We start from the raw sequence: 18,784 nt of genomic DNA, 5'->3' as shown, positions 1-18,784 counted from the left end.
AATAGCCACATGGACATATCCCTGCAGACAAATAAGATGACTGAAAAATCAAAATGCTGTGTTTATTGGGATCTGCCTGCTGTCTCTGTGTGTGTGTCTCTGGTATGTGTCAGCTCATCCACATCTTCCACCGTTAACTGAAATTGGGATCTACCTGCTGTCTCTGTGTGTGTGTGTGTCTCTGGTATGTGGCCTTCTCTATCTGTTGCCCTGTGCGAACAACCATGACATTATTTGTTTTTCTGGTCTGTCTTACCTAAGTTTTATGTGTTGATCTTGTCTTGGCCTCTTGCTATTCTGACTTTTGAAGCAAAAAGTTCACTTTGACTGCTAGGCACTCTTATAGTCACTCATGACTAATTAACGAACTTCAACCCCACCCTTATAACAGTATATATTTGAGCATCCTTAAGGGGTGAGCACATTGCATGGGGCTTCTATCCCTAAGGCTTCTATCTCTAAGTGATTCTTTCTACAAGTGATATGCACTTCATTCTCTGCACTTCAGCGATTGCACGAAGCAAACGAATACAGCAATCTGCACTGGAAAGCAGCTAACAGACTGCAGGTGACCCTGTCTCTCTATTAAGCTCTCCTTCCACTCTGTAACATGCACTCTCTACCACTGCTTCTGACACTCCTCTCCTCTCTCCTCAAACTCTCTTACCTTCACCCCCCCCCCCACTCCACCCGCCTGCTTATACATATCACCCTGCCTTCTGTCTTTCCCCTACTACTGCTCCTACCAACTCTCGCTCATTCTACATCCATACACTGATAAAACCTCCAGTACTCTGAGACATGCCCCTTCACATATATCACAGTCCCACATTACCTCCCTCACCCTCCTGCTTCTCCTAATCTCTGGTGACATATCCCCAAACCCTGGGCCACCATCATCTGTCTTTGCCCAACGCTCCCATCCCCCTACACGCTCTGGCAGGAGCCACAACCCACAGAACTTGGTCTCTATTCCTCTTTCCAAAACCAGCCCCCCCTTTTCCTGTGCCCTGTGGAATGCACGTTCTGTCTGCAACAAACTCACCGCCCTCCACGACCTCTTCATCACAAATTCCTTTAACCTACTTGCCATTACTGAAACCTGGCTTCAGGAATCGGATACTATTTCTCCTGCTTCCCTCTCCCATGGGGGCCTTCTCTGGACTCACTCCCCCAGACCAAGTGGACGGAAGGGAGGTGGAGTGGGAATCCTTCTAGCCCCATGCAGCACCTATCAGGTTCTTCACCCACCTCCCTCTCTGACACTCTCCTCTTTTGAGGCACACTGCATTCGTCTTTTCTCTCCCATTTCTCGAAGAATTGCTGTCATCTACCGGCCCCCTGGACCGGTATCAGCCTTTCTTGATGACTTCTCTGCCTGGCTACCCTACTTTCTCTCTTCTGAAATCCCCACAATTATTCTTGGGGACTTCAACATCCCTGTCAACACTAACACTACTATTACTTCTAAACTTCTCAGTATAACCTCATCGCTTGACCTGAAGCAATGAATACAGGCTCCTACCCACTCCAATGGCAACACCCTTGACCTTGCCTTCTCCTATCTGTGCACTCCGTGCAACCTTTCAAACAATCCACTCCCACTCTCTGATCACCACCTTATTAGTTTTGCTCTCTCCTTGTCTTCCACCTCTTCTCCCTCCAACCGCCTAACAGTTACACGCAGAAACCTTCACCACCTCAACCCTTCTCTTCTCTACTCTGCTACTGATCACCTCTATGACAAAATCTCCCCCCTGTCCTGCCCCAACCTAGCTACTTTCATCTACAACAGCTCACTGTCTTCCTCCCTAGACAAGCTGGCCCCCCTCACTACATGCAGAATTAGGCCCCGACTGCTACAACCCTGGCAAACAGATGACACCAGAAGTCTCAGAAAACGTAGCCGCGCTCTTGAGCGCCTGTGGCATAAGACTAAGACCCAGGAAGACTTCACACAATATAAATCTGCCCTCCTAAAATACTACTCCTGCCTTCACACTGCCAAACAGACCTACTTTATCACACTCATCAACACCTTCTCATCCAGTCCACGTCAACTCTTCTCTACCTTCAACTCTCTACTCTGTCCTCCACTGCCTCCACCCACCAACTCACTCACTGCCCAGGTGATTGCCAATCACTTCAAAACTAAGATTGATACAATTCATGAGGAGATCGCCAATGCGCAAAAACCTCCCCCATGCAACACCCCATGTCCACAGATACAATCATTACTTCCCTCATTCAACCCTGCTACTACTACTGAGGTTGCTAAAATTTTATCTAGCACTCATCTAACCACTTGCACCCTGGATCCTGTTCCCTCGCAAATGCTACGCTCACCCTCTGACTCGATTCTACGCTCTCTAACTCACATTTTCAACCTCTCCCTCTCTTGTGGCATCTTCCCAAACTCTCTAAAACATGCGCTAGTCACCCCCATACTAAAAAAGCCCTCACTGGATCCCACCAATCTCAACAACTTACGTCCCATCTCCTTACTCTCCTTCTCCTCCAAACTTCTTGAAAGACTGGTCTACAACCGACTAAGCGACCATCTGACCATGAATAAACTTCTTGATCCCCTTCAGTCCGGTTTTCGCCCTCAACACTCCACGGAAACTGCTCTCCTTAAACTCTCAAATGACCTACTAATGGCTAAAGCCAATGGACACTATTCTATAATACTTCTCCTGGATCTCTCTGCTGCCTTTGACACAGTGGACCACCCCCTCCTCCTCAAAAAACTCCACTCCTTTGGTCTCCGTGACTGTACTCTTCGCTGGTTCTCATCCTACCTATCCCACCGCTCCTTCAGTGTCACTTACAACTCTACTTCCTCCTCTCCTCTTCCTTTTTCCGTTGGGGTCCCCCAAGGTTCTGTTCTCGGACCTCTCCTTTTCTCAATCTACACCACCTCCTTGGGTCAGTTGATTGCCTCCCACGGCTTTAAATATCATCTCTACGCTGATGACACCCAAATCTATCTCTCCACCCCCCAGCTCTCTCCATCTGTCTCCTCACGCATTACCAACTTACTAGCAGACATATCAGCCTGGATGTCACATCACTTTCTCAAACTCAACCTATCCAAAACCGAGCTCATGATATTTCCTCCCTCAGGTGCCACTTCCCCTGATCTCCCTGTCAAGATCAGCGGCTCAACTATCAACCCATCTCCCCACGCCAAGGTCCTAGGTGTAATCCTGGACTCTGAACTAACCTTTCGACCCCACATTCTATCACTATCCAAAGCTTGCCGCCTCTGTCTTCGCAACATCTCCAAGATACGCCCCTTCCTAACCAATGACACCACAAAGCTTCTAATCCACTCCCTGGTCATCTCCCGCCTTGACTACTGCAACTCCCTCCTCATTGGTTTACCTCTAAATAGGCTATCCCCACTTCAGGCCATCATGAACGCTGCGGCCAGGCTCATCCACCACACAAACCGCTCAGCGTCTGCTACACCCCTCTGCCAATCCCTCCATTGGCTGCCACTCAGTCACTGAATTAAATTCAAGATACTAACTATAACTTACAAAGCCATCCACAACCTAGCCCCTAGCTACATCTCTAACCTAGTCACAAAATACCAACCTAATCGTTCTCTTCGCTCCTCCCAAGACCTCCTGCTCTCAAACTCCCTTGTCACCTCATCCCATGCTCGCCTTCAGGACTTCTCCAGAGCCTCCCCCATCCTCTGGAATGCTTTACCCCAATCCGTCCGATTTTCTCCTACTCTATCCACTTTCAGATGATCCCTGAAAACTCTTCTCTTCAGAGAAGCCTATCTGGCCCCACCTAACAACTGTACATTTATCTTCTCAATCAGCACATCACCCACAGTTAATACCTCTTGTATCTCTTGACCTTCCCTCTTTGATTGTAAGCTCTAAGGAGCAAGGCCCTCTGATTCCTACTGTATCAAATTGTATTGTATTTGTACTGTCTACCCTCAAGTTGTAAAGCGCTACGTAATACTGTATAATAATAATAATAATAATAATAATTTATAAATTAAAAAACATGCTTGTGTGTAAACACACCATTAACCGAAGCAAAAATAGATAAATATGAATATCAAAAGAATTCTTTTTTGCTAGCTAGAATGTGTATTAAGAATGCATGTCCCTCACAACTCAAAGACAACAAGAAAGAGGAAACAAAAAATGGAGGAAGACTGAAAGACTAAAAGATAAAAAGAAGTAACATAGCAAAAATGGAGATAATGAGCCAACCAGAACTCAGATGAAATATACTAGCAGACAGCGGACAATGTGGACCCCCCCATCCAGAAACATAATTTAGGTAAGTGATCAGTAGAAAGAGGAAACAAAACCAATCTCCGTTTAAACATGCCATCAATGTCAGAAAAACTGACAGTAGAAACAAGAAAAGGACACTCACCAAAAAACACTATTATGAATAAATAGATAAAAAATTATATATTACTCATAATAGTGTGTGATGTCCCATTCAAAGTTGAGCCCAGAAGGCTGCGTAGTGTTGAGGTGAAATATCCAGTGTACCTCTCTCTTACAGAGTAACCTGAACTTATCACCTGATGTATTTATGATTTTATATACGTGGAGCCTCTGCTGGGTGAGGGGAGGGGTCTCTCTCTCTCTCTCTCTCTCTCTCTCTCTCTCTCTCTCTCTCTCTCTCTCCCCCCCCCCAAATGGTTCATTTTTGAATCCTAGATGGCCACAGGTGTTCTCATTGTAATTTAATGACACACAAGATTTGTTCATTTCTATATGGCCTACCTGTAGCTACCGTAAATATCTTCTGAACCTGCAGGGTTTAGGAGATATCCCCTGTATCAGCATGTGCTGACGTCATCGACGCATGCGCACTGAAGCAATGGCTCGTTCATGCTGTTGCTTCAGCTGACGTTCTGTTACCGGTGGCTCCGGCCAATCACAGCCAAAGCCCGCGATACCCGGAAATGACTTCAGGAGACATGTCGCCGGGCAGAGCAGTGTGTCGGGACCGCTGTGGGAGCTTCGATCTCAGGTATTTCATAATGAGCTAGTATGCTATGCACACTAGCTCATTATGCCTTTGTCTTGTAGGTTTTTTTTTTTTTTTTTTTTGTGGGTTTACAACCACTTTAATAATGCTAAACAGGGAAGTGGTACAGTGATCCTACAGCCTAGTCAAGGTGAGTGTATTACTAGAATGGCTGGCCAAATTTACAGTAAACATCTCTGTGTATTATATACATATACATAACTGTGTATTGAGCTGTTTGCTTGGAGCAAATATAAAAGTAGAATAATAAATCTGTTATCCAAAAGTACATGCACAAAAAACATCAATGCACTATAAAATTGTGTCCAATGTAAACGGCATGGAGTTCTCTTGGCAGGTTTTAGACCTCAACCACTCACATCTTATACACCTCACCTTTCTTTTGATATTCTTACAAGTTGGTTATGTCTTCCAGGTCAGTAAACGGTCATCAGCAGAATTATGTGGAAGAAATGATGGTAACCTCAAAGTGATTTTTCCTGCGGCAAGCAGCTCCTCACCTGAGAATGAAGTTCACGTCAAACCAGGAGATTATGTATCAGTAGAGGTCAATACATATTTCTCTCCATTACTCTTCTGTCTAATGTTCCTCTCTTTTTCTCACCTCATCATTCAGGGCGGCACCTGGAGAGAGCGCAGCTCCACCCATTTTCCCAGGAAACACTGCAGTCAGTTTCTTTAAAAACCGGTCACTTCCACCATGGCCTCAGTTGTAGTGTTTCCTCCGCCATGGTGGAAGCGCTGCAGGGAACCAAGGGTGTGCTACGCTCCCTCCAGGTGGGGATAGTATGGGGCATACCTGTGGTGTAGCCTGTAGGTACAGGCCAGCCCAGCATCCCCCCTTACGAAAGGGGGATGCTTCGGTGTCTCCTCCTCTTCATTCCGGCAATGGTCAAGCTGCTGGCGGTCTCTGCTCTCTTCAGACCGGCAGCTACAGGCTGGAAGGAGGGAGGCAAGCTACACAGCGGTGAGGGCAGCGTCTCCTCTGTTGCCAGCCTCCATGCTTTCCGGGTGGTGAGTGCATCATTTCCGGTCCTCGCAGCAGAGAAAGGACCGGGAAAATCAATGAAAAAGCAGCCAGATGCCACTAGGACCTTGGCAGCATGGATCCACAGGAACAAGCGGCGGGGGCACGAGCAGGAGCCACTAACGCCAGCCAGAGCCAGGTAAGCAGGGGCAGAGGTCCCTGTATATTATCCTTTAGGGGTCTTGAGTTTTTCCCTCTCTTACTCCCCTGGGGGGAAGAAAGGGAGCCTGTATCACTCTCCTTGGACCATAGCACTAAGGAGAGTTTTTTTTTTTTTTTTGGCATGGTGACCCAGTGGGGAAGTCACTAGCATTGTAAAGCTGCGGTAACAAACACAGGGTGTAAAGAGTTAGCTCTTCTATTTGGCAGCTGTTTTTTTTCCTAAAGGGCTTTAACTGTTTATCTGTTTTTTGTTTAGATATACAGTGCCTTGCAAAAGTATTCACCCCCTTGACATTTTTTGTGTTTTGTTGCCTCACAACCTGGAATTTACATGGATTGTTTGAGGATTTGCATTATTTAATTTACAGAACATGCCCACAACTTGGAAGATGTTTTTTTTTATTGTGAAGCAAACAACAAATAGGACAAAATAACAGAAAAGGTCAATGTGCATATTCGTTATTCACCCCCCTAAAGTCAATACTTTGTAGTGCCACCTTTTGCGGCTATCACAGCTCCAAGTCACTTTGGATAAGTCTTTATGAGCTTGCCACATCTCACCACTGGGATTTTTGCCCATTCCTCCTTGCAAAACTGCTCCAGCTCCTTCAAGTTGGATGGTTTGCGCTTGTGAACAGCAATCTTTAAGTCTGACCACAGATTTTCTATTGGATTGGAGTCTGGGCTTTGACTAGGCCATTCCAACACATTTACATGTTTCCCCTTAAACCACTCAAGTGTTACTTTAGCAGTGTGTTTGGGGTCATTGTCCTTCTGGAAGGTGAACCTCCATTCTAGCCTCAAATCACACACAGAGTGGTACAGGTTTTGCTCAAGAATATCCCTGTATTTAGCACCATCCATCTTTTCCTCAACTCTGACCAGTTTCTCAGTCCTGACTTCTGAAAAGCATCCCCACAGCATGATGCTGCCACCACCATGTTTCACAGTGGGGATGGTGTTCTTTGGGTGATGTGATGTGTTGGGTTTGCGCCAGACATAGCGTTTTCTTTGATGGCCAAAATGTTAAATTTTAGTCTCATCAGACCAGAGCACCTTCCTCCATACATTTTGGGAGTTTCCCACATGCCTTTTCGCAAACTCAAAACGTGCCATTTTGTTTTTTCCTGAAAGCAATGGCTTTCTTCTGGCCACTCTGCCATAAAGCCCAACTCTAATGCCGCGTACAAGTCCGACGGTTTCGTACGTGATTACGTACGACTGGACTAAAACAAGGAAGTTCATAGCCAGTAGCCATTAGCTGCCCTAGCGTCGATTTTTGTCGGACTAGCATACAGACGAGCGGACTTTTCGACCGGACTCGAGTCTGTCGGAAAGATTTGAAACATGTTTCATTTCTAGGTCCATCGAACTCTTGGGAGATAAAAGCCCGCTGCAGCCCACACACGATCGAATTATCCGACAGACTACGGTCCGCCGGACCAAGTCTGCCGTAAAGTCCACTCGTGTGTACGCGGCATAAGCGTATGGCTTATTGTCATCCTCTGTACAGATATTCCAGTCTCTGCTGTGGAACTCTGCAGCTCCTCCAGGGTTACCTTGGTTACGTCAGCTAGGAGGGTGAGTGAACTGCAAGCCCTGTCTATCATTGAATCATTTTTTTATCTTTTTCCGGACCGGGTAGTGCTAAGAACTGACCCGGTTTTTCTACCAAAGGGTTCAACAGTATTTCATAGGTTGCAGGAAATAGTTCTCCCAATCTTTTGCCCTAAACCATCCGGCACTAAGGAAAGAGCTTTTCATAGCCTGGATGTAAGAAGATGTATACTGCACCTCAAATTCGCAAGAGAATTCAAAAGACCAAATTCACTGTTTATATTGTTCTCAGGCCCACGTAAAGGGTACAGTGTTTCTAAGAACACCATAGGAAGATGGCTACGAATGGCCATCAATGAAGCCTACAAAGCTTCAGGGGTAGATCTTCCCGCAGGGGTAGTGGCACATTCAACCCGGGCAGTAGCAACGTCCTGGGTGGAACGAGCAGGGGCTTCACCGAGACAGATCTGCAAGGCGGCTACGTGGACAAGTTTTTCCACCTTTACCCGCCACTACAGGTTGGACTTGCTCTCAGCATCAGAGCAATCGTTCAGCAGGAAAGTCCTGCAGCCGGTGGTCCCACCCTAGAGTAAGTACTCTCTTATCTCCAGGTGCTGTCCTGAAACACGAGGTGAGAAAACCTTAGTTAGACTTACCGGTAACGGTATTTCTACGAGTCTTTCAGGACAGCACCTGGAGAGAGCGCAGCTCCACCCATTTTCCCAGGAAACACTGCAGTCAGTTTCTTTAAAGACCGGTCACTTCCACCATGGCCTCAGTTGTTTATAGAGTACCTCCAGCCATGCTGAAATTAGATAAGCAAAACATAGCAATAACACCACATTTTATAACACAATTAGGGCGGGTCAACGGTGCTGTCCTGAAAGACTCGTAGAAATACTGTTACCGTTTTTTTACAACATGCTACTAGCTTTTGGCAAAACCACTGTTGTCGAAACGCATACCTCCACAATGCACAGCAAGGCACTACCTTGCATTTCTGTGAGATGTGATAGCAAAAGTCCAGCAGTTGCTATCTTGGATACTCTGGTGTGAATAGTCTCTCTCTCTCTCTCTCTCTCTCTCTCTCTCTCTCTCTCTCTCTCTCTAGCTGGCCATAGACAGAGTAATTGGTTGTAGGAAAGAAAATCACTTGAGTACACATCAACACAGTCAGTGTTGATGGGGCAATCCCCCTCACAGAGCCATTGTGCTCTATAACCCCATCCTCCTCCCCCCGGGAGAACACAGTGATTACTGCTAACGGTTATACGGGACCTTGTAACACTAACGAGTCACATGACACCGGGGAGGGAAAATGGCTAATTGGGCCCAATTGGGACATTTACACTTAGGGGTATACTCACTTTTTTTGCCAGCAGTTTAGACATTAATGGCTGTGTGTTGAGTTATTTTGAGGGGACAGCAAATTTACACTGTTATACAAGCTGTACACTCGCTACTTTACATTGTAGCAAAGTGTCATTTCTTCTGTGTTGTCACATGAAAAGATATAATAAAATATTTACAAACATGTGAGGGGTGTACTCACTTTTGTGAGATCCTGTATATTCGTTAACTACATTTGCAGATGTCGCTTTTTTTCTACTGCTTGTAGCAATAGTACTTTTCTAGTGAGTATGTAGGCCACTTTAAAGCTCTTTTCCCTAATACTCTTCCTTCAACCTCTCATGCTGTGCAACTTTTGAGCTCCTCTCAGCTTCCCACCAGACTGTAGCTGCTTCCTGTCTATATCCACCTATATAAACCTGTGCCACAAAAAAAATATACAGTCGGGTCCATAAATATTGGGACATCGATACAATTCTAATCTTTTTGGCTCTATACACCACCACAATGGATTTGAAATGAAACGAACAGGATGTGCTTTAACTACAGACTTTCAGCTTTAATTTGAGGGTATTTACATCCAAATCAGGTTAATGGTGTAGGAATTACAACAGTTTGTATATGTGCCTCCCACTTTTTAGGGGACCAAAAGTAATGGGACAATTGGCTGCTCAGCTTTTCCATGGCCAGGTGTGTGTTATTCCCTCGTTATCCCATTTACAAGGAGCAGATAAAAGGTCCAGAGTTAATTTCAAGTGTGCTATTTGCATTTTGAATCTGTTGCTGTCAACTCTCAATATGGGATCCAAAGAGCTGTCACTATCAGTGAAGCAAGCCATTGTTAGGCTGAAAAAACAAAACAAACCCATCAGAGAGATAGCAAAAACATTAGGTGTGGCCAAATCAACTGTTTGGAACATCCTTAGAAAGAACGCACCGGTGAACTCAGCAACACCAAAAGACCCGGAGGACCACGGAAAACAACTGGGGTGGATGACTGAAGAATTCTTTCCCTGGTGAAGAAAACACCCTTCACAACAGTTGGCCAGATCAAGAACACTCTCCAGGAGGTAGGTGTATGTGTGTCAAAGTCAACAATCAAGAGAAAACTTCACCAGAGTGAATACAGAGGGTTCACCACAAGATGTAAACCATTGGTGAGCCTCAAAAACAGGAAGGCCAGATTAGAGTTTGCCAAAGAACATCTAAAAAAGCCTTCACAGTTCTGGAACAACATCCTATGGACAGATGAGACCAAGATCAACTTGTACCAGAGTGATGGGAAGAGAAGAGTATGGAGAAGGAAAGGAACTGCTCATGATCCAAAGCATACCACCTCATCAGTGAAGCATGGTGGTGGTAGTGTCATGGCGTGGGCATGTATGGCTGCCAATAGAATTGGTTCTCTTGTATTTATTGATGATGTGACTGCTGACAAAAGCAGCAGGATGAATTCTGAAGTGTTTCGGGCAATATTATCTGCTTATATTCAGCAAAATACTTCAGAACTCATTGGACGGCGCTTCGCAGTGCAGATGGACCCGAATGACCCGAAGCATACTGCGAAAGCAACCAAAGAGTTTTTTAAGGGAAAGAAGTGGAATGTTATGCAATGGCCAAGTCAATTACCTGACCTGAATCCGATTGAGCATGCATTTCACTTGCTGAAGACAAAACTGAAGGCAAAAAGGCCCCAAGAACAAGCAGGAACTGAAGACAGTTGCAGTAGAGGCCTGGCAGAGCATCACCAGGGATGAAACCCAGCGTCTGGTGATGTCTATGTGTTCCAGACTTCAGGCTGTAATTGACTGCAAAGGATTTGCAACCAAGTATTAAAAAGTGAAAGTTTGATGGATGATTGTTAATCTGTCCCATTACTTTTGGTCCCTTACAAAGTGGGAGGCACATATACAAACTGTTGTAATTCCTACACCGTTCACCTGATTTGGATTTAAATACCCTCAAATGGGTAAAGTCTGCAGTTAAAGCATATCTTGTTCATTTCATTTCAAATCCATTGTGGTGGTGTATAGAGCTAAAGATTAAAAAAGATTAGAATTGTGTCGATGTCCCAATATTTATGGACCTGACTGTATATACATGTGTTATCATACAGTGCTTAACTAAATTCTTCAATAAATCACATAGGGGGAAAATCCCTACATGACCCACTGCACACTTTAGAGGGTCATGGTGATTCAGTAGGCAGCTTGTAGATTGTGATTTATTGAAGAATTCAGTGAAGAAGATTATGTGAAAAATTGAAGAATTCAGCAAAGGACAAAGCAGTGCATGGGAGTAGCCACACGCATCGCCTACTAAGCAGCTACTGTATATGTAATGAGCCTGTAAACAGCTCAAAGGCTACAAACAAACTTGGAGCTCCTTGAATCCTTTCTGGTGTGTAACAGTTTGGCCTTGGATATTCATTGCTTTAAAGTGGTATTAAACCACTGCAGAAATAAAAGAAAACCTTTACCCTGTAACACAAATGCATACTGTGCTAGTATGTATCGCATACTAGCACATTATGCAAGACTTACCTTAAAACAAAGCCCATCCAGCCACGTGCTGTCAACGCTGAGAGGGCTTCCATCTTTCCCCAGTCTTCCTTCCGGGTTCGCAGCCTCCGGCAACATGAGTGGCCAGGGGCCACAATGATGCCACTCCCGCACATGCCCTCGGCTACGGCGTGGCCTCTGAAGGTCCGACGCGGTATGCCGGACCTTCAGACGTCACTGGCTGCATGCAGTGTGAATATCTTCTAAACCGTGCAAGTTTAGGAGATAATCACTGTGCCTACAGGTAAGCCTTAATATAGGCTTACCTGTAGGTACAAGTTGAAAAAGTGGGTTTACTACCACTTTAAAAGATGAGAGGAGCTTGATCTATATATCTATATATCAGCTGTGTCCACAGCCTTGTCCTTCCACCCATGAGAATATTATTATTGAAATACTTTAAGAACAGGCTAACAAATTTTGGATATTGTCCACAGGGGACTGTAGACACAGACAGGGACATCCCACTGTTGAAATATCCAAGACATGTAGGCAAGCAGAGGCTAACCCAGTAGTCCACCAGTAGCAAAAAATATCCCTTTGGGTTGGACTGGTCGTTTACCTGTGCGTGACAAAATAATTTGCACTTTAGAAAGCAAATAGACAATCTAGATAAGATATGTGATCTGTCCCTTGTATGTACAGTCCTGTATGTCAATAAGCAGAAATATAGTTCTTTGGTAGACTTATGGAAGTACCGAAAATGCTGCTGGATGAATATTTTTTTTTTTTTTTTTTTTTTAGATAACGTCATCTAGCTCACAAAGCCTTAGAGGAAGACTCATTGGGCTGGCCAGTCTTCAGTCATCACCTGCAAATTCCTGACTATGAGAGTTTTCTTCTTGATTTATAATAGGATGAAGCTTATACATGATTTATAATGGGTATTTTACTGTATATTTGTTTCTAATGTATTTATGATACTTATAGTAAAACTGAATGTGTGAAAAATGCTATTTTTACATATGCCTTTAAATGCACTGTTAAGAGTTTTCTTGTATTGGACATACTGTAAAAATAAAAGAAAAATTTCCACAGAAGGATTGTAACACTGTGATTTGTTCTGTTTTTGAACTACGTATCCACATCGTAAATCTGTTTTACTATGCTAGACAATTAAATAACTTTATTCTTTAATTAAAACAAATCTGTCAGTAACATTGCAACAGTTTTTTTTTTTTTTTTTTTTTTAAGAAAAAGTCAAATACAGAAATCCTTTTATGTTTTTTATGCTGCCTGTGGGAAGATTTAGCCTCTCTGATCGTCTTGGTGCTCATTACCACCAAGGAGTAATTTTGATGAGAGATTGCCGTTTCCATTTAACCTCTTCTTAAGGTGAGGGGATGGGTTGACTTGGGTACAGTCAGCCTGCCCATAGATGGATCGAATCTCAGTCAGTCTCTGAACAGGTTGAGCTTTGATCCATCTCCAGCAGGTTTTACAAATTCCTTAGAAAGTGAGAAAATAGTAGTACATAATTATTTTTAATTAGGAAGAGCACAAATTAAGACCTCAGAGTTCACGCATCTCTTCCTCACAATAGACTTGTTACAAAAGAGGTCTAGAGCTAGAATTATTGCTCTTGCTTTAATGTAATGTTTCTGGCAATGCCTCACATGTGTGGTGAGAACACCATTTACATAAGCATGCGCGACCTACGTATGCATTTCCTCCTCAAACTAACTGGTGGAAAGTTCTAAACTAAGTTTAGAAAGTATTATTTTAAAAAAAGGTAGTTGATGCTTGAACAAAAACTTCTAGCAGAGGTAGTGGGGCATTTAACAGTAAATGGCTTCATGCTTAGGACAAACAGATCTATACTCACAAAAAAGTTAACAAAAAAAAAAACGGGCAGACTCGATGGACTACTCAGACTTTATTTGAGCTGTCAATTTTCTAAGTTTCCATGTTTGCCTCTGTGTGCAAGCATATGGGAATAGGACTCTTTAAAAAATGTATTATTATTATTATTTATTTTATTAAATTTTTTTAAATTATTTTTACACTGTCCCTTTATTTTTTTTTTTTTTTGTTTAACCACTTCAGTCCTGCAAGGTTTTCCCCCTTAATGACCAGGCCATTTTTTGCGATACCGCACTGCGTCAATTTAACTGACAATTGCACGGTCATGCAAAGCTGTACCCAAACAAAATTGATGTCCTTTTTTTCCCACAAATAGAGCTTTCTTTTGCTGGTATTTGATCACCTCTGCGGTTTTTATTTTTTGCGTTGTAAACAAAAAAAGACTGACAATTTTGGAAAAAAAAAAACAATATTTTTTTACTTTTTGCTATAATAAATATCCCAAAAAAGTTATAGCGTCTACAAAATAGGGGATATATTTATGGCATTTTTGTTATTATTTTTTACTAGTAATGGTGGTGATCAGCGGATTTTAGTGGGACAACGACATTGCAGCAGACAGATCAGACACTTTTTTTGGGCCCAGTGACATTTATACAACGATCAGTGCTATAAAAATGCACTGATTACTGTGTACATTACACTGGCAGGGAAGGGGTTAACACTAGGGCGGCGATCAAGGGGTTAAATGTTCCCTAGTGAAGTGTTTCTAACTGTGGGGGGAGTGGACTGACTGGGAGTAGAGAGAGATCGCTGTTCCTGATCACTAGAAACAGCAGATGTCTATCTACTCCCATGTCAGAACTGGGATTTGTTTGTTTACAAACCCCCCGTTCTAGCTCTCTGTGGAGGGATCGTTGCCGCTGGCCACGCTCATGAGCTCCCCTGCCATGCAGCGCGCCTGCTCGCTTTAGCTGTTAAAGGGACCGACGTACAGCTGCGGCGATTTGCGGGAACGAGCCGACCTGCCGCAGTATAATGACGGCGGCTGGTCGGCAAGCGGTTAATCACTTTTTCTTTTCTTGCTATCACAAGTATTGTAAACATCCCTTCTGAGAGCAATAAAGCAGGACAGGTCCTCATCTACCCTTGAAAGCATGAGATAAAAATGTTAAACAAAACCCTGTTGTTATGCTTTGTAAAAAAAAAAATAACTAATTTTCCCTAACCAGAAGTGACTAAATGCTCACCGCTTCCAGTCTCCTAGACCAGGGGTCTCCAAACTGCGGCCCAAAGGCCAGATGTGGCCCTTTGCTAGCATTTATCTGGCCCTTGGGGCACTATTCCTCCTAGTGATATAAGACACTAGACACTATTCCTCCCACTGACACCAACAAGGAGGCACTATTTCTTCTACTGATACCAATGATGGGATACTATTCCTTATACTGACCACCAACCCTGAGGCCATATTTATTCTCACTGGTGATGGGTCTGGGAAGTTTTCTGCCCCCCGCTGGCCACAATTCGGTCCTCCTAAAGTCTGAAGGACAATAAACCAGCCCTTTGTTTGAAAAGTTTGGAGACCCCTGTTCTAGACCATGAAGATGATGGGGGACATAGGCAATAGATAGGATCCCAGACTATCTGTTGGGATGGAAGAACAGTTGAAGAGGGTGGGGAAAGGCCCCTCCTGCTGTTTGTCCTTCTGTAGTTAGCCGCTAGGATCACTTTTACTGTGTAGGGCATCGTGGGCTGAAAAAAATTATACTGGGGTTATGGCTGACAGCTGCAGCCATGGCCCTAGTATAACTGCTTGAACCCAGTGACGTGCATGTAGGTGACTGTGCATCATGTGGTTAAGTTAAATTAGATGATTTTGCCCATTCAGCCATCTAGAGCAGGGGTCCCCAGCCTTTCTAAACAAAAGGTAAGTTTACTGTCCTTCAGACTTTAGGGACACTGGACTTTAACCACTGACCTGTGGGAGTAAACAATGCCCCATCATTGGTATTAGTGGAATGAAGAGTGACCCATCATTGGTGACGGTGTGAGGAATAGTTCCTTGTATCAGTGGGAGAAATAATGCCGCTGGATAAAGGCAAGCAAATTGCAGCAGTTTGGAGACCACTGCTCTAAGTATTTGGTCTCCAAACTGGCACTTTGCACGCCATTATCTGACCCTTGGAGCACTTTTCTTCCCACTGATAAAAGACACTATTTCTCCCACAAAAAACATCAATGGGGCATAAATCTTCATACTGATATCAACAACGGGGCACTAGTTCTCCCATTGACACCAACGATGGGGCACTATTCCATGCAGTGATACCTAAGGTATGGAGCACTATTCCTCCCACTTACACCAATGATAGGACACTATTTCTCCGACTGATAACAATGATGGGCACTATTCGTGCCATTTACACCAACGCTATGGCACTATTCCACCCACTGATACCAATGATGTGCACTATTCCTTCTCCTGACACCAATGATGGGGCACTATTCCTTCCACTGATACCAGTGATGGACAGTATTCTTCCCACTGACGCCAAAGATGTATTGCTTACTCCCACTTTGGAGTGGTTTGGAGACCCCTGATGTATAGCACAAAAATACTAGGTCAAGAGGAGCAAATGGGAAGAGTCCTCTGGTCTTTGTAAACACTGATGCCGTGTACACACAAGCAGACTTCTCGTCGGACTGAACTCCGAAGGACTTTTCAACGGAGTTCTGACGGAGTTCCAATGAAATGGACTTTCCTACACACGATCACACCAAAGTCCGATTATTTCGAACGTGATGACATACAACCGGACTAGAAAAGGAAGTTCAATAGCCAATAGCTGCCCTTGTGTTGTTTTTGGTCTGTTGGACTAGCATACAGACGAACGGTTTGTTCGATAGGAATTGATTTCGAACTGTCCCACGTATTTTTCCGTCGGACCTTTGATGCCGAAAAGTCGTGTGTACGCGGCATGACAGGAGAATCTTGGGGCTTACACCTATGTGTGTGGTGAAGATGGTATCTCACTAATGGATAATTATCTGCTTAAGTCTCTCTTCACTCTAAAATCATAACTAGAAGCAGAACAGCACAGTTATCATTGAGAATTTTATATTATTCTCTGTTAGTCTGCTGCAAATCACGGCAATTTGTATGAAGGGTTAAGGGGGCATGTCAATTCAACTACCAGAATTGGGTATTCGGAAGGGTAACTCTTGTAGTAGGGTTTTTGTCTAAGCAGGTTTTCTCTTTAATATATCTTTGTTGTCACAACTTGGCTAACTAAGATTGCATAAAAAACGCTAACAGAGTGTACATGCCAATTTAAAATGGTTAAAAAAAAATGGCACAATTTTAGTTAAACATTTTGGGCAAATTGAGAGGGTGAAGATCTGCACCAAAAGTGAAGGGAAATTAAAAAATGCAGAGATGTTATCAGAAGAGGAAGTGAGGTGAAACTTTCTATTGGGGACATTTGTTTTGTAACAGCCGTCAGAAGTGGGATTTCCCTTATTTTATGGAGAGTTCTGATGAATTCCTGCTACAGCTTTGAAACAGAAAGTAAAAGAAAATCACCCAGACTATATTTTCTTCATGGTCTATGACAGAACAGAGGTGCACAAACTTTTGAAAAGCGTGGGCCACTGTGGCATCGCGCAGACAGTTTTGCACGCAATGGAGCTGTGGATTGTATACCACATATCTTCCTTTCTGTTATGTAAATGCATATGCCTTTTATTAAATTGGGGTTTTATTATACTGCACCATGAAGCTTCTCCTTTGTTTTGTTTCGAATGGCAATTACTAAATGCAGCTCAGGGTGACATTTAAACATTGTCTGTTTGGGATTTCCTCTTGATAACATATCTTTGGAGCCAGCCAAGGTAACCAACTGGGTTACAGCGAAGTGCAATTAGATCTCCTTGTGTTGAGAGATCTTGCTGTCTGGTAAGAGGCTCTGCATGTGGTAACATCACTTGAGCACTGAAGCACTTTTTTGCATAAATTGATCGGCACTGAAAGCACTTTACATCACAAGGTGGAAAATCATGGAAGAAGTTGGGAATTTTAGGAAATAAGGTCATATCAATTTCAGGCTGTTTACTAGTCCAGTCACTTCCACTGGGTATATGTAAGGTGGGGATCCTGAACCTAAAACCAAGTGTATCAAATGTGGACAATATAATATAACCAATTACCGCTGGCTAGGCATTTTATATGCGATCCTAAAGTTAAAATTGATGGTTATAGATGGGGCTAATCGCAATAGGAGAAGTGGTAATTGTGACTTACCTTTAAGAAAGAAAGGGGTGCAGTGGATACTTTTGATAGATTTATATCTCTGTGTGAATTGGTCTCTTTTTAGATATTTGATGATGAATTATTTCCCTGTAATTTGTCAATGAGGGTTTTATGAACAAATTCTGACATATTTATTGATTTATGGTTGGAAATTGTTGATATCATTGTTTTTTTTATTAGGTTGTCACTAGGATGTGTAGAAAGTGAAGCCGGGGATTGTATCCGGTTTTCAGTCATTTCCTTGCTTTTGATTGATTAAAGAAATTCTTTGCAGATGTAATTCTGGATGCTTATCTAATTAACTTAAATTGATTCAAAGTGTTCATGATATAAATACAAATATGTGTTTTTCAAATGTTGATGTGTTCCTGTCTGAGGAAACAAAAAAAGAGCGTCAATTTTGAAAAAAACACAATATTTTGTACTTTTTGCTATAATAAATAATAAATATTTTTTTTTAAAAAAAAGCAAATTTTTTCTCAGTTTAGGCCGATATGTATTCTTCTACATTTTTTTGGTAAAAAAAATCGCAATAAGCATATATTGATTGGTTTGTGCAAAATTTATAGGGTCTACAAAATAGGGGATAGATTTATAGCATTTTTATTATTTTTTTTTTTTACTAGTAATGGCGGCGATCTGCGATTTTTATCGGGACTGCAACATTATGGCGGTGAAGATATTTGCCAGCACACCACGGAACGACATCAATAGCGTCCAAATGGGTAATTTATTGCATGATCACAACACAAGGAGAGTGCAACGTTTCGGAGTCATGCAGGACCCCTTTGTCAGGCATGTCACATGCCTGACGAAGGGGTCCTGTGTGACTCCGAAACGTTGCACTCTCCTTGCACTCTCCAGTATGTACAGGAGAGGGGTGCTGAGGGTATGATGGGGGCAGTATGTTATTTTCTTTGAACTTTGTTTCGTTTAAATAAAAGTGGGCTGCCAAGCCTTTAAAATACAGTC

The 18,784-nt window shown here is 43.2% G+C and overlaps 1 protein-coding gene across 2 annotated transcripts in view; it reads left to right on the top strand.

Annotated features, from left to right (window-relative positions):
- CDK5RAP1 (CDK5RAP1 mitochondrial tRNA methylthiotransferase) overlaps window positions 1-18,460 on the top strand; it is a 57,354-nt gene extending 38,894 nt beyond the window's left edge. The window contains exons 13-15 of one of the 2 annotated variants that reach the window (XR_012236775.1): window positions 5,456-5,587; window positions 12,442-12,581; window positions 18,439-18,460. Coding sequence is in view for 1 of the 2 variants with exons in the window: in XM_073606547.1 (XP_073462648.1) it covers window positions 5,456-5,587; window positions 12,442-12,522 (213 nt within the window). In the remaining variant the exon portion in view is untranslated. Of the gene's footprint in view, window positions 1-5,455; window positions 5,588-12,441; window positions 12,738-18,438 lie in introns of those variants that run through there. The other variant, XM_073606547.1, reaches the window with a different exon arrangement.
- The last annotated feature ends 324 nt before the right edge of the window (window positions 18,461-18,784 follow it).

This window comes from Aquarana catesbeiana, linkage group LG12, assembly GCF_042186555.1.
Source record: "Aquarana catesbeiana isolate 2022-GZ linkage group LG12, ASM4218655v1, whole genome shotgun sequence".
Taxonomy (NCBI): domain Eukaryota; kingdom Metazoa; phylum Chordata; class Amphibia; order Anura; family Ranidae; genus Aquarana; species Aquarana catesbeiana.
This window is presented reverse-complemented; position numbering and strand designations above follow the sequence as displayed.